General features: G+C 43.3%; 1 protein-coding gene across 1 annotated transcript in view; it reads right to left on the reverse strand.

Moving 5' to 3' along the window:
* CUX1 (cut like homeobox 1) overlaps positions 1–14435 on the reverse strand; it is a 235660-nt gene that overhangs the window by 32091 nt on the left and 189134 nt on the right. The window contains exons 19-21 of the mRNA XM_017742968.1: positions 13237–14063; positions 11656–11821; positions 10909–10965 (exon numbers count right to left, since the gene is read on the reverse strand). Of these exons, the coding sequence (XP_017598457.1) occupies positions 10909–10965; positions 11656–11821; positions 13237–14063 (1050 nt within the window). The remainder of the gene's footprint in view (positions 1–10908; positions 10966–11655; positions 11822–13236; positions 14064–14435) is intronic.

Genomic DNA, 14435 nt, shown 5'->3' on the forward strand with positions numbered 1-14435 from the left:
GCCTCCTGAGGAACTGGGGGAACGGGCACATCCCACAGGAGCTGGAGCATCCCAGGCTCCGCTCGCTCCCAAATCGGCCCTTTAGTGGGGAAGATGAAAGCAGACAAACGTGGACAGGAGACTTCCCAGCAATCTCTTAAAAGAGCATTTGCTACTTCAGGGCTGCATTTACCTCCTCGTGCAGATGAGCTAATGGACAACAACAGGCCTGGCAGGTCGCCTGAGATCAAAGTGTCTCACACTGGGACTGGATTAGTCTCTGTTTTGCCCGATGATGAGGCTGCCCATTCTATCCAATTTGTAGACCAAAACCTGGTGAATGCTGCCCTGAGAATCAGGGCCTGATCACATACAACTGATCAACATCCCCAGGACAACCCTGGTATTCAGCTTTCCAGGGTGTGAAAATTTCAGGGACAGATTTCTTCCCTCCAACCTTCTATTTGATTTTACCTTTATCCACGGCTGCCTTTGCAGGGTCTTATCAGAGAACCACAGAATGATTTGGGTTGGAGGGACCTTAAATCTCATCTGGTTCCAACCCCTGCCATGGACAGGGACCCCTTCCACTATCCCAGGTTACTTCAAGCCCTGTCCAACCTGGCCTTGGATACTTCCAGGGATGAGAAGAAATTAGCATTCTAAAGTTCATCTTTTAAAGCACCATAATAGCAACTCTCCTCACTAACAGTGGGTGCAGCACAAGCCTGAACTACGTAATAAAGCTGAGCAGCACTTGTGGGAGAGCACTGCAACACATCCCTCTTCCGACTAATTAAAGAAAATATGCGTGAAAGCGCCTTCTCCAAGGTAGTGCTTTTGGTGGATTTACTCTGAGTGAGTGAACCTTGCCTAGTCACAATTTGCAAATTAATGTGGCTCATGAAAATATGATCCTCCCTACAGTTATAAACTCCCCCAGTTCTATGCAGGGAGTGCACAAAGCTCCCTGCAGTTTGCATCTATAATGATGTCAAATACGTAGGTACGTGCAGTTAGAGTTGTAAGCGCTCGCTGGAGTTACCACCACTCTGACTGTGGAGAATTTGTTTGTTTGTTTGTTTGCTTTATAAATGTTATAACTTTGGGGAAAATGTTATTTTGGGTCTTGGCGCAGAGGGAAATTTTATGTGGATGGGGTGAGGGATCAATGGAAAAACCCCTTTAGGAAAGCATGCAGATGTACGTGTGTCTGCACAGAAAGGGGAGGAACTGGCTTTGGTTAACTCTGGAATTACTGGGGCAATATAAAAATAAAGGTTCCCACTCTGCATATGAGTATATGATAAGTGTCAGGAGCACAGAAAACTGAATAATCAGGATAGACGTTAGAATTACCTAAAAAAACCTGCTTTTGAGTATTGCTGAAGGATTAACGGTATTGCCACAATTTAAATTGTATTTTCAATAATTGTATTAGCTTTGTGCCTCTATTAAAAAAAAATGTGTTTTCAGCTGCTCTGGAAAGCAGAAGGAGCTGGAGAAACCAGATGAAGTTGAGAAAAGAGCACGTAAGACAGGAGCTGGTGATAGGCTCATGAGGAGAGATTTACAGCTGGATGTTTAAAAGTACTTGGAGAAGTTGGGCAACCAATTCTCCCTTCAACACACCCACAGCCACAAACGCCTCCGAGTCTTAGAAATCCCACTGTTGTGCCCAAAGCTACACCAAGACCTATTTTAAGGCGACATAAACTGAAACCATCAGACTTCCACCAAGTTAGAGGAGGACAGGGGAGTACAGATTGCTCCAAAGGATGTCTGGAATCTTGTGCAGGAAAATACAACTGGAGTCAATCAATTCAAGAGAAATTTGTCCTGAGACCTGACTTTGGAGCACACACACCAAGCCCTGACACAACCACACCCCCAGAGAAAACTCTCACAAGAGAAGAATTAAGGGACATTTTTGCAATGGCCTGGAGAGAAGATGAGGCCTCTGTAACCCTAAGCACTACTTCACAATAAAACACAGAAAAAAAAAAAAGGGGGAAACTTAAGAGCAGGTCAGGCCAACAGCCTCAAATCATCCTATGATTCTATGACTCCTGCGCCAAAAGTGGGATCTTGGCATTGAAGAGTAAATGATAATTTTTTGGTTTTACAAATCACCCTTAAACAATTAAAAGACCCTTCCTAAAAATATACTGTATTTTAAATGAGGTGATTAATAGCAGAATCATGGCTGCTTTAAAAGACATTGCTCTAGTCTGCCAGCCTTTATTTAATATTCAGATTTTTCTGTGTTTCCATAACGTAGCTAGAAATCAATATTTAGAAGTAACTGCTGGAAAATATTTTCAATAACCTTATTATTAAACCAGCTTGTGTGCAGAAGCTTTATTAAGGATTTTCTGAATGCTAAAACAAATATGTCATGGAAGCAATCAATCAAGATGCCACAACCCCACAGTGTTATATTTTTAGTATAATCAAGACAAACACGTGCACAATACCTTTTGCAAAACAGAGTGAGAGCCTCTGTGAGGAGGTTCTGCTGCAGTTTATGGTGTCTTTGTTGACTTGCTGACCTTGTGATTTGATGTGTTAAACTAACTTGCTTGAACGTGGCACCAATTTTATGACTGTTTGTTGTCCTCCTGTGTCAGGAGCCTGAGTGTGAAGGTATTTCTACACCCTCCTTTGAGATTTGAACCTCGTGTCTGCTTGGGAGCAGAGGCTGCAGCAGGGTGCATATGTGCTCTGTGCACTGCATTTAAAGATACCTCCCCCACTAAACAATGTGGACATTCCCTCGCCACGGGCAATATCCATAAGGGATGGATCCCAGGCTAATGATTGCCCTCCTTCCTTCCCAACAGAGGAGTCCCATCTCCCACCCTCAGCACAGGGAGCTGTTCTTCATCTTGGAGAAGCAGAGTGACCCTGAGCAGTGGCTGCACTAAAGACCCTCCTTTTTGGAGGAGTGCTGGGGAAAGTGCTGAAACAAAATGACATTTACATTGTACGCAACAGTATTATAAAAGCTATTAAGGTACATTATTTTACACATCCTCATAATCTCTCCATACTGCTTTACTTAATTTGTGATAAAATTGTTGAGAAAGGGTACTTAATGTAGGACAGTCAGTAAAAGTAATTTATCATCTTCCCGCTTCGGTGCTCACGTTATCAGCGAACTCATTTTCTGCATTCATCATGCAATCAGCCTATTATTTGCATATTAATCAGGCAGTGGACCATGAAAGAGCCGCATCCCAGCCAAATGCTGCACTATCTCAGGAGGAACACTCAGTAATTATCATACATCAGTGTTATGATGTGGTAATTGATTATAACATCTTTCTGTTGCCCCTGGGGAGTCCCACTGCTAACCCAGCTTCAGGCATTCTGTGCAGATTTTTCTCTGAAAATTAGAGAAACCATTGCTGTCCTTTTATTAATGTTTTTACCTTTACAATAGACAGCTCTCTGAGCATTTCCAAGGTACTTCTCCCTTTTTCTTTTTTTTTTTTTTTTTTTTTTAATGAAACCTTCATTAGGGAAAACACCTGTCTTGGATCAAAAAAAGTAAAAAAAAACCCAAACCAACCACCCAAATCAGACCCCCCCAGAAAACCCCAGTTGGGCTCGTTCATGTTCGTCCTCTCTCTTTCAAGGTCTGGTGGCTTTTTAGGTGCTGGTGTTGCTTATATAATACCCTTCCCCATCAAACACAACAAAATGCTGCAACTTCAATAGACAGTAATTGCAAAGTTCGCATAAAGGCAGTTAAGTTGCTTTATTTAGGTGCCAAATGAGAGGCTAATTTTGGTCCTCTCGTAAAGGACAAATGAAACATCTGCCAGTTCAAACTTGCACTATTTTTAGGACTCAAGTTCCAGAGAGGTAAACCAGAGAAACAAACACTAACCACAGCTGTGGTTACACCGTGGTGAATCTCACACCTCCTTCGTGTGGGAACCCATCCCAGACCCATCCCAGGATCCCACGGAAAGCAGCGAGAAAAGGGGAGATGGCTCTGGAGATGAGACCAGAAGGGACCATCTCATGCCAGGAAACAGAGAAGGATGCTTTTACAAGGGCATGGAGGGACAGAACAACGGGGGAATGGCTTCCCACTGCCAGAGGGCAGGATTAGATGGGATATTAGGAAGGAATTGTTCCCTGTGAGGGCGGGGAGGCCCTGGCACAGGGTGCCCAGAGAAGCTGTGGCTGCCCCATCCCTGGAAATGTGCCAGGTCAGGTTGGACGGGGCTTGGAGCAACGTGGGCTAGTGGAAGGTGTCCCTGCCCATGCAGGGGGGTGAAAGGAGATGAGCTTTAAGATTCCTGCCAACCCAAACCGTTCTGTGATTCTGTGATAAGCTGCCATCAGCAGTATCTTTGACAAGTATAAATATCGGACATGTACTATCAGGCCTATTTTACATTTCTTGTTGTAATTGTATTTTCTCTTTTCATTGGCTTTTTAATTGACTATCTTTCTCTTTTCACTCTTATTTAAATTTGATCTCAAAGCCACTTTGCTTTGTTTTCAATGCAAGTTGCATTTCTCATCAGATTGAAAATAATCACTGGATTCTTTCATTTGCTGTTTCTCTGGAAGGTTGTTGGCAAGTTACAAAACCCTCCAACACTCATCAAATGAGGTGAGACAAATTCCTAAGTTTCTCTCACACCCTAATGTAAAGGACAGGCTGGAAAGTAACTTAGAAGACACTAATTTTCTGGTAATATTCTGGTTTTTCTTCTTGGGAATGATTTGCTATCAAGCGATATGTAACTCTATAATCAGAACAGGCAGTTTATTTCCCTGTTTCAGAGCTGCTGGGTGGAGAGGATTTTCATCCCCATTACAAGATGGAAATAACAACCTGCACATTTGGTGCTCACACACCTTTTTCCCAGTATTTTGGGAGGAAAATAGCCCCATTATCTGTTCTTTGAATTGAAAGCAAGGTAATTTTCAGCCAGTGGAGGAGCATTTGGTAATTTGCTGAGCAGCAGTTGGGCTGTCTCCCGGGGAGGGCCGAGGGTACTGTGGCCATCTCCACCCCACCAGTGGACACAGGGCTGGACCTGCAGCCCCCTCCTTTTCCCACCAGCAGCCAGAACACCAATGTGAGCTTCTGCCAGCTGCCAGAGCCTTCTATCCCCAACAGAAAAATATCTGCTCCCTTTGGAGAAGAGCTTTTCCAAGCTCTTGTGCAGCTGCCAGCCCACGGGGGACAGATCCCGGCCGCCACCCCGGCTCCTGACCCTGCCCGGAGCTGCTCGGCCTCCCCGCGCTGGAGCTCGACAGCCACGGCCTCGCTCGTGTGTCTGTGCTGCTCCAGTTATTTTGGAATTTGGCTTTCCAGTCTATCAGCTCCTTGTTTTCCACCCAGCCCCTCAGTGGTTTGCAGTTGGCAGAGGGGAGGGGGGGTGGGCCCCCTCCCAAGGGGAGGCCGCGCGTCTCCGAATGTGCACGCGGAGGGGAAAGAAAATGCTGGTAATTAATGAAATGAAGTAATAAGTAATGAAATGAACAACAGTGGAATTTACAGAGCTTGACTACTCAACGACCATGGTTTCTCTCCCTAACTACACCCCCTTTTTAGCAACTCTCATGCCAGCTGCTACTCTGTGAACTACCTGAGAAGCCTGAGGCAATAATGGTCAGGAAAGTTTCTTTTTTTCACACGGCTTAAAAAATATTTTCATTTATTAATTCTTCTCTTTGAAAATGAAGACTTTAAGTGCCTGGCTCGGTGCTGCTGCAGAGCCACACTTGAACTTCTTGCTTGGGGATCTCACACTAAGGGGGAGTGAGCGTCAAGGACCCACATTCCTAAACTAACCACAGAAATAAAATAAAGCTGCAACTCGACTGGGTAACTTCTCCAAAACGAATTCTAGGAACCCAAAACTGCACTTTGGAGTGAATTAAATTTGCTTTCAGAATCCAGCACAGGTCTCCTCTTTGCTGCATTAACATGAACATTATAATTGAGTCACAAGGAGTATCTACCTAGAAAACTGTTCACTCTCTGATTATGAATTTTACTTTAGCCCTTCTGTACTAGCAAAGCTGTGACCATCGTGAGGATGGAGTTGTTTAATCACTGGGTGGTTCAATGGACAGAGAAGAATACAACTAGGAGAGGAATTTCTCCACAAATACTGACAATTTGCAAGGCATCACTGATGGAAAAGGAGCAGGGCTGTGGAAGGCAGCCTGGGCAGGAAGCCGGAATGCCCAGCTGATGGCCAGGAATCAGAGCCAATGTTATGCTCAGAATCAACTGGAGGCACTGACTTCATGCTGCGTTCCCAGGTCCCAGTGAGGTGCCTTGACAGTGATTCTCCTGGCTTTATTGATACCAGAAAGGCTGCCAGGGAGGTGTTCATGGTCCAAATGTCAGGGAAATGGCACAGAAGATGATCGCACACGTTACAGACAGACTGTAACAGCTGCCCTTATGAGGAGCCAACTGATACCCTATGGTTTGAAATCAAGACAGCCACGGCCAACTGCTCCCGAGCCCAATCCCAAACCACACAGAAAGAATGTGGAAACTTCACCAGGATGTGCCAGGGTGCTCCAGGGATAAGCATGAAGGTAGCTCTTTGGCTGACATAGTTGTTCAGCTCTGAACTTTAAAACCACATTTGCACCTAGCACAAAAGGCCACAACTTTCCCAAGTCCAAGACTCAATAATTGGTCATCAAACACAAAACATCTCTGCAAGGAATTCCTGCAGTCGGCTGTCCGAGCCATGTGATCTCCCTTCTCTTCCATTTCACAGACTGCATTAACCACAAACATTTCATGTCATACATTTTTATTAACCTGGAATGCCAGCAAATGACTGCAAAACCATCTCTCTTGGTTTTTTTGATTCAACAACAAAAACCAGCTCCAATTTGGGAAGGTCTGTCAGCATCACTGCACAGATCACTTTGGTGATGTCACAGTGTAAGGATTCAGCTCTCCCAGGGCTAATCCCAACCGTGCTCTGGAGCACCACTGGACAGCTCTGCCCACCCAAAACAAACCAGAACAATGCAAAAAAAGATGATAAAACATGGGGAAATGGGGGTAAGAGCTTCTCCTTTGCCATCACATGGCTACTGAGCTCTTCCCATAAGTGCATCAGGATGGTATTCCCGAATATGGGCTGCCAGCCTGAAACACGCTCTCTCCCTACTTTGTTTCTCCCAGACCAGCCAACGTGACAGAATTCTCCTGGTATCAAGAAAAGGGGAAGATCCACCCAGCACACAGTTAACCACCTGCCCCTTCAGCAGCTTCTGTACTGGAAACTGTTACAGGAATCTGTAGTACATAAATAAAAATACAACGGATACCTGGCTTTGCCATCACTCCGCAGTCTCTCTGTTAGTATCATAACTACACTGAACCATACTGAGGTTTTTCTGATTTGCTTTCCCAAGGGATGATAAGAAGTAATCTCCCTGTTGTTACAAACGCTTTATTTTGAAAAGAAAGCTTTTATGCATATTTTGGTTGATCTAAATACAGTAGATCTCGGGTTTTTAAATCACCAGATAATATGCAATTATCTCAAGCTAGATTCTGATTTTGAAACAAGCTCTAATTAGCTCCCCATTTTATGCTGCTATAATCCTTTCTTCAACTCCCATGAGTGTTACTATTGCTAAGCAGCATGAGGTTAGGAATGATGGATGATACCCAGAAAGGAAGACAAACAAAAGGGAAATTCAAAATCCCCTGAGATCACCCGCAGCTGTATCGGCAAATGAAGATTTCCACATTAGGTCATAAGACGACCCTTACAGAAACACACACCGAAAAGGCACGTCTTCCTCCCACTGAGTATTTGCAAGTCTTTAATGTAGAATATAGAGAGTATATGTCCTTCACAGAGGATAAAGACAAAAGTGAATGTAAAAATTCAGCTTTCCTGCGAGCAGCCACGGAATCAACAGCACCAAAAAGGAAACTCTGTCTCAATCTCCTACAGATACGCAGCACAAACCCCCAAAATAAAACCAACTAATAAAAGCTGTGCACAGTACAAGTATTTAGAAAAATTTCCAAGCCTTCTCCTGGCACATGGCAACTGTTCAAACCCACCCCAGCTCCCATCAGCAGTAATGCAACTAAATAAGGGCCAAATTCATCATGAAAAAATGCTGATGCAGTTGGGTGACACTAATTCAACTTTTTTTTCCATGTGATTTGGTCCGTGCTTTTGACACATAAATCATTAAAAAGGCAGATTTACCCAAGGGCATTAGAGCATTTAGGTGGAAAGAAATACACAGAAAAAATGTTAGAAAAGGCACAGCAATACTATTTTTGACCACCTAGGGTACAGACACCATTTTTGTGTAAAACATGTTCCCTGAAAGTTGCACAAAATCACCAAGCCTTGAAGAAAGCTCACGGGCAGAAAATACAGGTATATACCTGGCTGTCATTTTGGTACAGACTGTTTTTTATAAAATTCATAAATACAGCTTCCAAGAAGAAAACCAAGCCTGGCTTCTCTTTGCTATCTCAACATACATATAAATATATAAAATCTATCTATTTATCCATTCATTATATGAAACGCTGATGGGCCCACCTGTCCACACGTGAAAATGGGAAATTATTGGACAAAAGGTAAGATTTTCATGAATGAGGTGTTAATCAAAACCTTGTGATCTAGAAGTGTAACTAACTGGGTCAGAAATCCAGAAAATCTTGCTAGTTTGATAGAACAGAGCCAAACAGTAATGAAAATACTCCCAGCTAATAAAAGTTTGAGTCGTTACTATGCATGTTGACACTCTGTACACTGAAGACCTTCTTGGCAAAGCACTCAGGAGCCACTGAGTGTATTAGTTTAATTTCACTTCTTTCCCTTCATGCATTCAACAAGTTCCAAGCCAATTATATTACATGGAAAAGGCTCCAGACCTTTCCTCGTTTCAAAATTGTTCTGATTAATTTCTGTTTTAAAATTACAAGTATGCAACCCTCTCTGCCTTGATTTTCCTGGGAAATGTCTCAGAAGACCAGAAAATTGGAGCTGTCTCTCTCTTTTTTTTTTTCTCCCTGCCCTGGAGTGATGGATCTTTCACAAATGCATAATTATTATTACCTTTTCCAAACTGTTTGCTGCATTTTTAATTACAGAACAGCTGCTAATAAAAGGAAATTACCAAACTGCCCTTCCTCATTCAAATAACTTGGATTTTGCTCTTTTGTTCTGCCTGGTGTCACAACCCTCCTTATTCCTTCATACAGAAAAAGGCATCAAGAATAGAACATTTTGTACAACAATTCTATTTTTAATCCTCCGAGAGGAGGTAGGAAAGGGCACGAGCCCATTTTCTCATTTGCAAGTTGGCTTTAAGGAATGAAGCAGGACAATCATCAATAACATGATTTTATTAGCTGATAGGAACGTGTCACCTCACAAAATATTGGCTCAAGGGCAGGAACTGACAAATGACACTGGGAGTGTGGGAGGGAACAAAATACCCCGGCAGCAAAACTGAACTTCCTGAAGGAAATCACTTTCAGCTCCCAGCGATCCCCCCGGGAATCCAGAAGGTGGTCGGATTTTAATACTATGGGCTTGTCTTTCCATCTTTTATAATTAGAGCTAGTCATAAATATGAAGATTAGCAATAACAATGCAGCATTTCCCAGCTCCTCTGATTCCGAATTCCCCTTAAAATGGCTACAATTAATTACTCATATTTTCCATGCCGTCTCAGGCGTTTGTAACTGTGACACTCTTGCACGGCATTGATGCCACAAAAAAAGTACTCAACGGCATGTTTTTAATGAACCATCACAGGAAATTTCCATGTTCCCTAAATGCTTGGCTATAAGTAACAATAGCCCTATGATTGCAAATCATTTTCTCCCATTTTGGTTTTGTTTTCATGGCTTGTTTTTACTGGGGGCATTTTTTTTTTTTTTTTGCTTTTATCTATTTATTTTCAACTGTTCTCCTTAAGAAAAACGTGGACTGAATATCATCACAGATTTTCTTCTAGTAAAATCTTTTAGAATGCAAAATAGTTTCCCCAGCAGAGAGAAAAAGCACTTTGGTTGGGATATTTAGAGTAAAGCCAGTGAGCTGCAGAAAAAAAGGGAGCGTTTCAGAATAGCAGAAAGGTGGAAGAAGAGCACAACCCATCCCTGTCTGTATCCTGAAATGCAGCAATTCTCCAGCACAGGGCACTGGCTGTAAGCACAGAGCAGGGCAGGGGTATTTTTCTGGAGTGTTGTGCATCAGTGAAGCATTTCATTGGTAAGAGGCTGTGTGGGTAGAGTTTGGTATCTAACAGCAGGAACACAGCTGTTCTCTCCTGTCCCAGCCTCCCTCCTATCCTGTGGCCATCTCTAAAAGCCTTCAGACACTCACTTTCCTGACACTCAGCTTTGGTGCATCTGCTTATTTATTTATTTATTTAATTTTTGCAAATGGAAAAGAGGAAAAAAAGGTCAGCTGGGAATATTTAACAAAGCTTGAAAAAGACATAATGTGGTCTGTTCCCCACCTTCAGATTAACAAAGCAGATTTTGTGCAAAGGAGAGTGGAAAAAAACCTACCAGCGAGTGAAGCAGCCGGAGTATGTGGATCACATTACAAACCAAGGGCTTGTTTTACAGCCATTGTCACATGTCACATTGATAAGCTGAACTATGGCAAAAAAAAACCCCTTACAGAGCCAATGGTCTCAAAGATCAGACAGAGCCTCTTTACCTAATATATGCAGCTAAATATGTGTGCTCCCTACATCTGCCATAGCAACAAGGAGAGAAGGAGGAATTAACTGTATTAATAAAAAAAAAAAAATTGAAGGGACTCCTGTATGATACAACAAAACGTGAGAAACCTCTCGGCATCAAAGCAAACGCAACAAAAGCACAGAGAATTATTTCAGAGCAAATCATTGAAACCAGCTGATTACCTGAGCTTGCACATCCCTGCTGTAGGGAATCCTGTAATGATGTCACAGAGTGAAGGACTAGATAAGAGAGGAGAGGAAAATCAGGGAACAATAAAAGGAGATGCCAAACCACAAACTAAACAGTAAGCAGGCTCAACAAATAGCAAAGTGCTGATCTCGGCAAGGGCTCGCTGCTCAGTTAACTCAGTGGCACAGAAAGGTACGACCGAGGCCAGGCTCCAGCCTGACTTTTCTGTGTCAATAGGTATTAGGGGAAGAGACAGCCACAATAAAAGTGTCATTGCAACCCAGCACTCCCCCTTTAAAGCTTAGTTTTCCAGCTCACCTCCTGAGACAGCAATCGATATTCTCCCTGGAACAATCCAAATCCCCTGTGCAACCCTAGGAAACAGCGTGCAACATTTTCCAGCTCTTTGGCCAAAATTTTTGGGATTGCATATCATACTCGTGCCTAGATAATATCACCCTAATGAGGAACCTGATAACTGCTGCTTATCAATTACACATAAACGATCGTAAACATTCCCAGCGTGTCCCCTTAGGGACCGGCCGGGCTGCCAGGGTGGATGCTGCCACTTCCATAACACCTGGACCAGCACTGGTGCAAGGCTGGCTTACTGCAAATTTAAAAAAAAAAAACCAAAAACAAAACCAGAAAATAGAAAAAACAAAAAAAAAAGGCAAAAGAAAAAAAAAAAAATCTCCTCCTCCTCCTCAACTCAAACAACATAGTGGAATTTTAATTACCTTGTCCTTGTTGCTGCCCTTGTGCGGGCAGGACACACTGTCCCAGCTCACCATTCAACCAGAGCTGCATACGAATAAATGGTTCTCGGCCTTTTTGGGTCAATTTACTCCATGGCTTTGGCCTGGAGAGCATGTCACTGACACTTCCTTGGGACAGCCCCAATACCTGAAGTGAAGCAACCAAGAACGGCATGTTAACACACTGGCAGTGGAAACGGGGGGAATTTAACTCATTTTGGTTTCCTTTACTGTGTGGCTCAAATTGTTTGTATATGGACAACTATAAAAACTGTAAAAATTGGACCATTATAAAAGCTGTTTTCTGTGGATACTCAGATGGAAATGCTTTTCTTCCTGCTGTGTTGCCTTCTGAAGGAAGGTGGGTTTTTCCTGCAGGATCTGGGTGGCAGCAGCCTGGTGAGGGATTTGCATGCTTTTCATATTTTGTGTCAAACAGTTTCATCAGTTTTAACAGGAAAAACACCGAGTCCAAGCACACACAGGCAGATGAAACAGGCAATGACTGGCATGTATTTTGTTCTCAAACAAAAATAATTGGGACTTTTGAGACTAGGCCTGTATTTGGTAGATTTTTGGGGGATGAATTATAACGATGTGTGTTTTCACCTGTAGCAGTGGCTGCTCCACATAAGTAAATATTCAAGAATACAGCTGACTGCAGTGGGGGGGGGAATCTCAGACAGGCAGAATGCAATTACTTGCCTGGAATTCAGCACAGGTACAAGAGTTAAAAATCATACTTAATGAAAGCTGCCATGGGATCTTTGACGACCCCAAGAGGTCAGACTTTTCATTTTACATCTTAGTGAGAAGGTAATAGTGCGGTGCCAGCTCCTATTACACTTTTCTGTTGATTCCATTCTTTATAGGAAGAAGAAACAGCAGATGTCCAACACTTTTTACAGCCTGGGAGGGGTTTTCTGGTGGTTAGGGACCCTCAAAATCCCACGTGCTCAATGCTTAGGGCCCACAACGTGAGAACTTCAGGGAGCCTTATCTGTAATCAAACACTGCTCTAAAACATCTCAGAGCACACTGAGGTACTGAGCACCAGGTATAAGAAATGACTGGGAATTCTTGACTTCAGACTAAGGAGAGTTAGGGGATTTTCCATGTGTTTGTTTTAATGCCCTTGTGCACATTTCCAAATAATAACGAAAAAGGAAAAATGCTCTTGTGTCCATAATCTTCGCTTATAACAGAGTTAAGACTCTCCAGTCATGACAATGGTATTAACTCAAATATTCCACGAATTCATTACATTAAACATGAAATATTGAGTCTCAGCAACGTTTGCTTCAGCTTTCAAGGCTTCTAAACTTGGGGCCTCATTCCTAATTCCAAGTGGCTGAAGCCAATCCCTTTATAAAAACTCTTGCAATTCCTACCACCCAGGGAAACGAATACTTTGTGAGCTTAGTTTTGAAATACTTCACACACGGAGCAGAAACATTTTTCCACAGGACACCCGTGGCACATCCCCCTCTGGCTCTGCACCTGTGTAAGGAGCAGAGGGCACAACCACAACACTGGTGAAACAAGAGAGAACCACTTCTTTACCTTTTCCCCAAAGATCCTTTGGCAGATGCCATTCTTTGCTAGCTTTTCCTTGACCTGCCGCGTTAGCTCTATCGTATCCACCTCCTGGTACATATAAATCTCATACTGCTCGGGTGTCAGTGGAGGAACCGAAGGTTTGGATGGCTTGGACAAGGACACGATAGGGGATGAAGGGAGGGGGCTATTTTGTGGTGTCTCACTGCGACTCGCCCCAGTCATGCTCAATTCAGAACTCTGCGAGTACGGAGATTCCGCTTGTGGCCCCGCTTTCCAATACTCGGAAGAAGACGGTCCTTGGAGCTGGCTACGATCTGGCCTAGTCTGATTGCTGACCTTTTCTTTTCCACCACTGGCTTCCTCAACTTTTATATCTTCGGGAAGAGCTGCATTTCTTCTCTCATGCTGCACAGTATTCCACCAATGGTCCTTCCAAACACCACCACGTCCCAACTCATTTTTAACATGCCTCAACATACCCTGGGCAGAATCACTTATTCCATGAAGCTCTAAAACAGGTGCCTCCTGAGGCTCCTTTTTGAGCCCAGAGAGGTTCTGCAATGCAGAGATACTGGAATCAGTGACAGATGAATGTTTCTTCAGGGATATGGCCAAAGGAGAATAGCTGGAAACCGAAGACATTGCAGGTGTAGACACTAGTTTGGGGGACAGGATAGAAATGTCAGCTTGAGATAGAGGTGGTGTTTTTAAGGCAGGTTCAAGGGCAGCCTGCTGTGCCTCCATTTCCCGTCGGGCTTGTTGCAGAATGGATCGAATTGCATCATCAGAATTGCCACTGCTAGAGGCAGAAGGCGGCTGAGCCGGCTCAGCTATGAAAAACAACCAAAAGACTAAATGCAACAGAGGAAAATGCTTTATATTCAACACGTGCTACTGTAAACATTTCCCTGACAGGACAAAAAAACCCAAAAAAAACAAAAAAAAAAAAAAAAAAGGGAGGGGGGTGGGGCTGAAATACATTTCTGGATGGGAGGGAGGAGTTTTTGCTAAGCAAAGATTTGCATTTTTCAAAATAAGGTAAGATTTCCAAAGTTCTTCACTGGAAAATTTTGAGAGTTGCCAAAGTGCTGGATGTTTGCACGCAGAGACTCAGCTGCACAAGTCTGGGATCACTTGCCCTTCCACCATTGTAAAAATTTTCAAATAAATGCCTTTGAAAATCAAGCCTTTACTTCTTCCTC

This window comes from Corvus brachyrhynchos, unplaced genomic scaffold (assembly GCF_000691975.1).
Source record: "Corvus brachyrhynchos isolate BGI_N302 unplaced genomic scaffold, ASM69197v1 scaffold99, whole genome shotgun sequence".
NCBI classification, from domain to species: domain Eukaryota; kingdom Metazoa; phylum Chordata; class Aves; order Passeriformes; family Corvidae; genus Corvus; species Corvus brachyrhynchos.